General features: G+C 52.8%; 4 protein-coding genes across 4 annotated transcripts; 1 reads left to right on the plus strand and 3 right to left on the minus strand.

The window, feature by feature from the left end:
• Nucleotides 1-114: 114 nt before the first annotated feature.
• N7498_009696 (Kelch repeat protein) lies at nucleotides 115-1,194 on the plus strand (the record flags this gene model as incomplete). The annotated part of the gene is made up of 2 exons (XM_058456752.1): nucleotides 115-280; nucleotides 356-1,194. 2 exons carry the CDS (start codon nucleotides 115-117, stop codon nucleotides 1,192-1,194), a joined length of 1,005 nt encoding a protein of 334 aa, XP_058303651.1.
• Nucleotides 1,195-1,448: 254 nt separating this feature from the next.
• On the minus strand, nucleotides 1,449-2,069 carry N7498_009697 (uncharacterized protein; the record flags this gene model as incomplete). The annotated part of the gene is made up of 1 exon (XM_058456753.1): nucleotides 1,449-2,069. One exon carries the CDS (start codon nucleotides 2,067-2,069, stop codon nucleotides 1,449-1,451), a length of 621 nt encoding a protein of 206 aa, XP_058303652.1.
• Nucleotides 2,070-2,834: 765 nt separating this feature from the next.
• Nucleotides 2,835-7,101, minus strand: N7498_009698 (putative xanthine dehydrogenase HxA; the record flags this gene model as incomplete). Its single annotated transcript, XM_058456754.1, has 4 exons — nucleotides 2,835-4,521; nucleotides 4,579-6,536; nucleotides 6,591-6,794; nucleotides 6,856-7,101. 4 exons carry the CDS (start codon nucleotides 7,099-7,101, stop codon nucleotides 2,835-2,837), a joined length of 4,095 nt encoding a protein of 1,364 aa, XP_058303653.1.
• A 345-nt stretch (nucleotides 7,102-7,446) lies between these two features.
• On the minus strand, nucleotides 7,447-9,383 carry N7498_009699 (uncharacterized protein; the record flags this gene model as incomplete). The annotated part of the gene is made up of 2 exons (XM_058456755.1): nucleotides 7,447-7,579; nucleotides 7,639-9,383. The coding sequence occupies 2 exons, from the start codon at nucleotides 9,381-9,383 to the stop codon at nucleotides 7,510-7,512; spliced, it is 1,815 nt and encodes a 604-aa protein (XP_058303654.1). The 3' UTR covers nucleotides 7,447-7,509.
• Nucleotides 9,384-9,702: the final 319 nt, after the last annotated feature.

The raw sequence follows: 9,702 nt of genomic DNA on the forward strand, positions 1-9,702 counted from the left end.
CGTTGTCGATCCAAGTCGAGCCAATGCATCATGTTTATAAGAAGTCTTCCCTGACACCTTCTCTGTTCCCTGTTACTCACTCCAATCACGAAAATACGAGCACTTGTCTTCTCAATGGCGAAAATCATTGCTAAATGCCACCAGATTCTGGAGGAGGAAATCCTTCGTCGCTCCTCACAGATCGTCTCGGTTGTTGGTGATCGAGCGTACATTTTTGGTGGCGAGCTGCGACCGCGCGAGCCTCGAGACAATGACATCCACGCTGTTTCATTGGGCAGCAGTAAGTTGTGACGCGTTGATGAGGGAGAGGATTGCGAAATTTAACCATGACGCTGAAACCGTTACCATAATTTAGGAAATGCCACAATTACTTCCAAGCCTGCGACACCCCAATCTCCCTCGCCACGTGTTGGGACTGCATCTTGTACACTGAACGGGAAGATCTATTTATTCTCCGGCCGAGGCGGAGTCGCCATGGCACCTGTTGAGGAGCAGGGCGCGGTCTGGGAATTCGACCCTGCGGCAGCCAGCTGGTCACGTATTTTGCCATCGGACGCGAGCGCAAAGGCGTTCCCGGCCGCTCGCAGCTATCACTGCATGGCTAGTGACGGGAAAGATACTCTTTACCTCCATGCGGGTTGCCCCGAAAAGGGAAGGCTATCGGACCTGTGGGCTTTCAGCCTCTCTCGGAGAGACTGGACGGAACTTGCCCCAGCATTTGATCCTCCACGTGGAGGTACTTCGATCGCCTTTGCAGATGGCAAATTGTATCGGATGAACGGGTTCGATGGCAATACCGAACAGGGAGGAAATCTGGACATTTATTCCCCTGAAACAACCTCTTGGACTTCGCACGTTTATTCACCCGATGGCAAAGAAGGCCCGAAACCGCGAAGTGTGAGTTGTTTGCTGCCGGTTCGTCTGGAAGGCCGGTCATACTTGATCACCTTATTTGGGGAACACGACCCTAGTTCATTGGGTCACCAAGGAGCGGGAAAGATGTTGAGTGACGTGTGGGCATTTGACATTGGAAGCAAGAAATGGGAGGAAGTTGTTCTTCAAGGAGATCAACTTCCTGTCGCACGGGGTTGGTTTGATGCTGATGTCGTCGGTACAAATGCTATCGTGGTTCATGGTGGGCTAGGGGAATCAAATAACCGATTGGGGGACGTGTGGGTTCTCGAACTCTCTTGATGATTTACACGGATAATCTCGCAACCGCGCCTCGGAGTAGGGCAGCATGACATGCCCCACAGGGATCTCAGAAGCTCCCATCCCAATCACAATCTATAAAACAAATGACCGCGGCAGTATATGTACCTTCTTTCAGAAATTGGCATACAGTACGCCCATAAATGGGTCTTAGATACATTGACATGAGAACAGCGTGTGATACATATCGTGACTGGCAAGTAAGATTGCTCTTTGAAAGCGAGCTACGAGTAGTCTTAATTGGGATGGGGTAGTTCTAGGCGAAGAAATGAGGGAAGCAGATTCACAAGACTCCTGTTCCTCGCACGTCTTTCTAACTTCAGTATGCTATTACTGTTTATCTTTTTCCCTTCGGCTGGCTTCTCAAACTTTAACCACTTCTCCGGCACCTCAATCTGTTCTGCTCCCTGAACCCCCCAAAGCCACCGCTTAAATTCTCGATACTCTCCTTTTGTCGAGCCCGATTCGGGGCCTAAATCAAAAACTTTCCCAGACGCGGTGCCGAATGTGTCTGGCATCGCATCGCCAGTAAGCATATCGTTCAGAATCCGAACGCCGCGACAAACCATGTCCATCATAGTATCGGCGTAACGCTTCGTATATTCGTCGGCGGAGTCGTTTTCTCTTCGAGGGACATAATTGTGTAATTCGCTCTGTAGGATGACCGAGTCAGGATCAGCACACTCAGCGAGGAGGCTGTCGCGCTCCTGACGCGCTATAGTGGCATAGTCCTTTGGAATCCTATAGACCATAGGCTCGTCGTCCGAGTCGTGACGAGCTCCATCGTCTCCATAGGTTTGAGCGGATTCGGAGTATATCGCTTTCGAGTGTTGGGCTAGGGCTTCTTGTTGCGACATAATAAATATTCCAACAACTTCTTTGATTCCCAAGTCGTACTGATTGCAATAGTCTTCGTCGAAGCTTTGAGATGCCTAGAAGCCCAGGAAAAAACCTAGAAATAATAACGGTAAAGCGACAGCACCGAAAGGGATCGATCGGAGTTAATAACAGAGGCCCAGAAATCATATAAGGTGGAAGAGTGGACAATTTATATGAGCCGAGTGGGGTTCAAGTACGAGTACATAGGCAGTGCCCCGCTTAACCCCGGCGTTAACGAGGGGACCATTGACGGACGATAGTACAGGTAGTTAGACCTCTAGAGCGAGCGAATTATAGCACTTAGACTAGGCTCGGTGGCAATTCAGCGAGTATCCGTGCCCTTTCGGTGACACCCACGCCGCTTCTTGTTGTGGGTGCACCACCAGTTACCTATCTGTGAGCTGGCGGAAGCTGAGGTCTCCAATATCTTTGTCGAGGGGGATTTGGCCGCTGTAATGAATAAGCCGATGGGCCGAAAGAAGTTGCTATTAGCCCCCAGCTCGTCACTTGATTACGGGTGTGGCAGAGGGAAATGACGTCCCGCTTAATTCGCAAGGCCGATTCTGATAACACGTCGAAGCTACATAGTATGAATCACTGTAGGAAGATCAAGGAACGTCTCATATCGGGGCACGTATATTGAAACAAAAAGAAAAAACTATACATTCTGATATATACTAAACACTGTTCAAGAGCGTATGTCGTACAAGCCGTGAATCATAACATGTCCAATACCCAGCCAACTAAATGGCAACAAAGAAACTCTTCTCGCCCTCTTTCGGTGTGACTCGGGCCCGTTCAACAATCGGATCAGCACAGCTAACCCGAATACGTTCAGGTGTAGCAGGGCTAACCAAGCTCAGGACGTCCGTGACGCCCCACTGCTTCCGCGCGGCGCTCAAGGCATCGCGGATAGCGAAGAAAGCCGCACTACCCATGAATAGCGGCGGCTCACCAATACCGCGGGAGCGCTGAATAGTGCGCAGATTCTCCCACTCGACATCTTTCAGCAAACTCACGTTGAAGATCTGAGGAATGTCGCGGAAACCGGGGATCTTGTAGTTACCCGGGCCGCGGGTGAAGATCTGGCCCGAGGCGCGGTGCCAAAGACTCTCCTCCGTGGTGAAGAGACCTTGGCCCTGGACGTAGGCGCCTTCGATTTGACCGTAGTCGATTGCTGGATTGATGGTGCGGCCGACGTCCATCTTGATGTCGGCGCGCAGAACGGTCCAGTCTCCTGTCAAGGTGTCGATCTGGACTTCGGCGGCCGTCACACCTTGCGTGAAATAGAAGAACATCTGCCCGGTGTTTTCACCCCACTTATAGCCAATATCGGGGGTACGGTAGTATCCCTGGGCTGAGAGGTTGACACGGTCGAAATAGGCTGCGTGTGCAATTTGCTTCATGGTAGCGTCGGGACCGAACTTCTCGCGGTAAGGGCGCAGACGCTCGTTGATCTGCTCGCACGCGTTGAAAATGGCGTAGCCGTTGAGATCGGAACTTGCTGATGCTGCTGTGGCGGATGTATTGATCACAGTATTGGTCGCTGTCTCGGCGATGAACACGCTCTCGTGAGGTACTTGGAGGGCCTCGGCGGCAATCATTGTCATCTTGGTGTGCAAGCCTTGTCCCATCTCAACACCACCGTGGGCGACAAGGACACTGCCATCATGGTAGATGTGCACCAAAGCACCGGCTTGGTTCAAAAAGAGGGCAGTGAAAGAGATACCGAATTTGGTTGGCACCAGAGCCATCCCACGCTTCGACCATTTATGAGTCGCGTTGTATTCTTCCACAGCCTTGCGTCGCTCGACGAAATTGCTTTCCTCTTTGACTTGCTTGTACATCAACGGCACGTGCCAATCCGTCAAGGGCTGGTTGAAGTGTGTGGTTTCCAGAGGCTTGTACATGTTGATCTCACGAACATGCTCAGGATTGAGGTTTAGATGGTCCGCAATCTCGGAAATGTAACACTCGGCGAAGAATAGACCCTGCGGGCCACCGAATCCACGGAAGGCAGTGTTCGAGACGGTGTTTGTCTTACAGATCTTTCCGCGGACAAAGACATTCGGAATCTTGTACACGCCGTCACTGTGGGACAAGCTTCGCTCCAGAACGGCGCCAGACAGGTCTTGGGTATGGCCTCCGTTGGCGAAGATATCGGCATCAAGGGCCAGAAGTTTGCCTTCTTTGGTGACTCCGACCTTCCACTTGCACATGAATGGGTGACGCTGACCCGAGGTCAGAATATCCTCATCGCGATTCAGCATGCTCCGGACCGGTCGTCTGGTCTTGTTTGCGGCAATGGCACAAATTCCAGCCAGCTGGATAGAGCGTGACTCCTTGCCACCAAAACCACCACCTAGTCTCTTTACACGAGATACAATCTTGTTTGCAGCGACTCCAGTCACCTGGGCGATAAACGTTTGGCTGCAGAAAATGTTAATTCAAGCTCACAAAGTGTCAAAGTGCGGTTCTGCTACTCACGTCTCAGTGGGGTTTTGTGTGCCACTCCAAATTTCCATTTCACCATCCTCCGGTTTGGGAATGGCAAGGCAAGCCTGGGTCTCGAGATAGAAATGCTCTTGACCACCCATGCGCGCGACACCCTCGAAGACGTGATCGGCCTGTTTGAAGGCCTCATCGACATCGCCATTCTTGATGAAGGGGCTGTGATTATAGAATGACTCGGCCTCGATGGCCTCTTCAATACTGAGGATGGCGGGCAGATCTTCATACTCGACCTTGACGGCTCTCATGCCCTCTTCGGCAACCTTCGCAGAGTTCGCGAGGATTACACCGATTGGCTGACCAGCGGTGGTCACTTTATCCACGGCGAAGAAGAGCTCATCAGCGACCGGTGCTCCCCACCAGTTGGCTTTGGGATTGGGTAGATCTTTGTGATCGACGTAGTCCACAACGCCGGGAATATCCAACGCCTTTGATGGATCGACGCTGATGATCTTGGCATGAGCCTTGGTAGAAAGAACCATACAGGCAAAGAGCTCGTTCTGTTGCACAGGAATGTCGTCGGTGTACTGAGCCTGGCCTGTGGATTGCTTCAGAGCCGCGACATGAGGGGATGCCTTGCCGAGTATCTTCTGTTGATAAGCAACAGAGGCTTCGTGATCCTTCTCTCCCGTGGAGATATCTCTTTCAATTTCAGCGATCCCATCAACGTCCAAACCTTCGGGCTTGACTTCGAGGTTGGAGAGAACGTCATGGTAGAAGCGATAGAAGAAGCCCATTGACAAGGATTTTCTATAAGTCGCCATGCCACCAGGGACGCCAAATGGAAGGTTAAAATCCTTCTCCAATCCGGCCATGACACCCTCCAAAGTTGCAGGGTCGGTGATGTTTTTACCAACCAGGAAGGCTTCGGCATTCTTCGCAGAAACCGTCATTGGCGCCATACCACCGAACACGAGGTTAACACTGGTCACTTCGTTGGTCTCCGACAGTGAGACGCGGAAGCAAGAGGTGACAATAGCAATATCGTCATCCTTTCTCTTGGCCTGCTTGTAAGACCGCGTGTATTCACCCTTCTCCTGTGCAGCCGGAATGCGGAGACTGGCAATGATAGCATCTGGAGCCAGGGCTGTTTTACGGTAGCCCTGGAAGAACTCGGTCATGGGAATTTCCTTCTCGCCGTTGAGTGACTTGGCGATGAGAACGGTGTTCGTTGCCACAAGGACTGGGTTCAAGTCGGAAATTGGAGAGGCAGTGGCCAAGTTACCTGCTGGCGACGCGACATTTCGGATCTGACGTCCAGCAAAGTAGTGCAGCTGCTTCTTGATAGCCTTGAATGGTTGTGCTCGCGCCGCTCCGTATCTCTCAACGGCCTGTTCGCAGATGGCCTCCAGATCTGTCAAGGAAACATTGGCTCCAATTTCCAGATGGTCGTCGTGGAAGGTGAACTGTCTCAACTCGGGAATGTCGCCCAGGTAGACCGACGCTTCATAGCGCATCGCCTTGAACTTAATTTCGATCTGTGTCTCCGTACTTCCACCGATCAACTTGGCCTCGGGGTGGATGTTCTTGATTTGAAGAAGCTGCTCCACGGTAACTGGTCGATACCACTTCTTCCTCTTGTTCCCGAGAACCAGGGGTTTGAAATCGTGCTTCCTCAAAGCTGCAGGGAAGATTAATTCTGTATCCGGGCTCCATTTCTTGAAATCAGGCACGGGGAATTTCGGCTCAATGGCGTCCTTATCTTCATCGCCCGCCGCAGAACCCTTGCAGCAACCACCGCCGCCATTCTTGTCCATGCAGCAACCTGAACCACCGTTTGATTTGGCCATGCCGCAGTTGTTGCGGGAATTAAAGCTTTGGGCGGCGTCCAAGATAGGTCGGTACCCGGTGCAGCGACACAGGTTGCCATCGAAAGCTTCTTCAACTGCTTGTTCGGACGGGTTAGGATCGTTGCGAATTAAAGCGTATAGACTCTTCAAGAAATTAGCTTTCATTTAAAGTCCCCTCAATTGTTTCTTAGGACGCACCATAACAATGCCGGGAGTGCAGAAACCACACTGGCTGCCGTTGCCGACCGCAATCCGCTGCTGGACGGCGTGGGGATTCTTCACATCTCCGATGCCCTCGACCGTAATGACATGCTTGCCATCGACGCTGACCAACGGGGCGAGACATGCGTTGACGGAGGAATGGTAAATCTTCTTGGTGGTCTGATTCAGATGCGAAACCACCTAACAACAGGAAATATGGGTCAGTAGAATTCTCGAGACCTTGTTTTCCACTGATACATACCACAGTGCAAGCACCGCAGCCTCCTTCCGCACATCCAAGCTTGGTTCCAGTCAGGCCGATACCGCGCAGATACTCCAGGAGCGTCACTTCCGGGTTGACGGTGTCGAGAGCGACTTTGGTGCCGTTGAGATAGAAGCGGATTGTGTCATCCCACTTCTCCGTCAGTTGGGGCAGACTGGTCGCCAGTCTATCGTTCTCCTCCCCCGAACCAGAACCAGAGTCCGTGTCCGCAATACCAGGCGCCATGTTGAGTGTGGGGATGGTATAGACACGAAAGGGTTTCACGAGCGGAGGTAGTTAGTTCATGTCGCCATGGTATATATTGCAGGAGGTACCGCGAAGACCTTCCTAATGTCGGCGAGATCGAAGACAAACCGCCACCGGAGGGGAATGTGCCCCCATGTCGGGCGGGCGAGATGCCTTATCAGGGCCGCCTGTACCAAGAGCCGGGAACCCACTCGCTGCTCCACCCGCGCATCTACTGCGGGGATCGCCACCGTCCGATCGAGTCGGATTGTCATCGGCGCCCGGGGTGATCGGTATTACTAACCACTCCCATACTCCCATCGAATTCGAACAATCTATGAACTCCTTTCATTGCGCCGGGAATGCTCTACAAAGTACATACAAGCAACATAGCAAAGACAACTAAATTCACGGCTTGGAGCCGGCAAATGACTTCTCCTGCTCCTGCCACTGCTTGCGCTCGACCACACTGCGAGCGCTGTAAAAGAAAAGTTAGGATGATGAAAAAACATATACAATGACGCAGGGGAAACTCACCGATAAGCTTTCACGAATCGCCAGACTTCGGTATCCGCCATATTCCAGGCTTCGGCGACGTCCTTGACGCCAATCCGGTTGGTATCCTTGCTCGTAATGATCTCTCGAGCCTTCTTGATGAGCTCATACTCTCGGCCAACCCCCTGCTGGCTGGGATTCTTGTTCTGCACGCTCTCCTTGTCTCCGGCAGTGTTGGGGTCGATGGCACCTCCGCGGGGAATCTTGAATCCGAATTGCCACTCGAACTCATCCAGCAGGTCGGGAGGCAAGCTTTGACCCGCCTCCGCAGGTAGGGATTCGACAGTCATCCACAAAGAGTTGGAAACGGCCTGGTCTCCAGCCACGACCTGCTTGAAGACGACACCCCGGAATGAACCACCCAGTTCCTCGCCAAGATGCTCCTTGGTCACTTCGCCCAACCACGCATCGCGCTCGGTTGTACGGCGGATATCCTGCGTGCTCACTTCCTCGGATTCCTTCTGCAGACTGATCAGGGTGTAGGGGTGAGGGAGTGTGCCGATGGTGAAGAGGAACGATGTGTTTTTGAAGCTGGAGGGCTGGCTGATACGCATGGGCTGCTTTGCGGAGCCGCAAGGACGGCAATCTTGATTGTTGGGCGGGCAGGAGTCCGGCATAGGAGACTCGGGGCACTGGATGAGCGCCTTGGCCAACCGCAATGCGGGCTCAACCAGAGCAGTGGTGTGTTTCGGGAAAGGCTTCAGCACGGCCAAGCCAGCGGGGTAGGAATTCTGGAAAGTGTTTTGGAGGTGTCCATTGATCAGTTGCACCAGCTGAAGTCGGCCACTTGCAGGGTTCTGGCTAGTCTTCTCATGCACGCCCGGGTACTTCGAGTGGACAGTGCCAGACTTGTAGTATGCCAGGGAGCTCGGTTGCTCGACCTTGAATAACTCGGCAGGCATCAACTCAGGGAACGATTTAGTCTGGTCGTCCAATTTCTTCACCGCGCCGTTAATTGCTTCCATAATACGGTGTTTCTCCGCCGAGTAGAGACCACCTTGGAAATTTTCAAAGCGCGTAATGACCTCGGGCTGGCTGCCCCGTCGCAGGTACGACAGGAGGTTATCATCATATCGTCCCATGGGGAAGCAAGTGAAGTCAGCAAGCAGTCCACTTCCCATGTGCCCCCACGCCAACCACCGAAACACCTCGTTTTCCATCTCAGCGCTGAGTTTTAGTTTCTGCACGACTTCGTAGTGTGGGTTTTCCATCGCGTCTCCGGGGGTCAAGACGATCGGTCGGAATCCCTGCGCGTACCAGGCCCGGCGCCAGGCGAGAAGAAGCTCCTCGTCCGCATTCTGGTCCTCCTTAAGGTCCTTGCCGTAATGCTTTTTGGGGTTGAACTTGGGGTTATAGTATGTGTATATCGCGCGGCGCTCGGGTAACGGAGGGAGGACGGAGCGGCTCTCATCCAGCGTAATGGCCGAAGAGAATGGGTTCAGCCATTCCCAATTGCTAAACCATTTAGATTCGCCGCTGGTGCTGTTTGTTTGCTCGGGCGGAGCCTCGTGCGAAGGGGCCCGGAACGACGGCAAATGAATGTTGTTAGGTAAATGAATGTCGCTCAATGATGGGAGCTTCGGATGGGGGACATATTTAGCGGCCCCTGACGGTTCTCCCACCTCTTCGACGGTTGGATCAGGGATGGGAGAGGATGAGAAGATGAAGAGGAGAAGCGCGACGAAAACAATAATTGCCAATAGTCCTGTACTCCGATGAGGAATCATCTTTTGTCGCGTTTACCACACCAGTGGTAAACCTGCGCGGCAGTATATCGAGATGTCAGGGTCGTGCAACCGCACTCGAGATAGGCTGTTCCCCTGAGTAAGCCTCCTCGAACACACCGGATTCGACGACTCGCTCCGGGCTTGGCAAGTGTGGTCGAGGACTAGTTTCGGGGTATTATTCCATTGGAATTTGCGACGAATGAATTGAAATGCCCCTTCCTCCAATGATGTCAGACGAGAAAAACAACTCCTGAAGGAGCACGGCCGGACGCTAAGGAGCACCTACTAGATTGTCAGCCTCAGGCAGAGATCGCGGTGG

This window comes from Penicillium cinerascens, assembly GCF_028974065.1.
Source record: "Penicillium cinerascens strain IBT 15544 chromosome Unknown scaffold_4_segment0_segment1, whole genome shotgun sequence".
NCBI classification, from domain to species: Eukaryota; Fungi; Ascomycota; class Eurotiomycetes; order Eurotiales; family Aspergillaceae; genus Penicillium; species Penicillium cinerascens.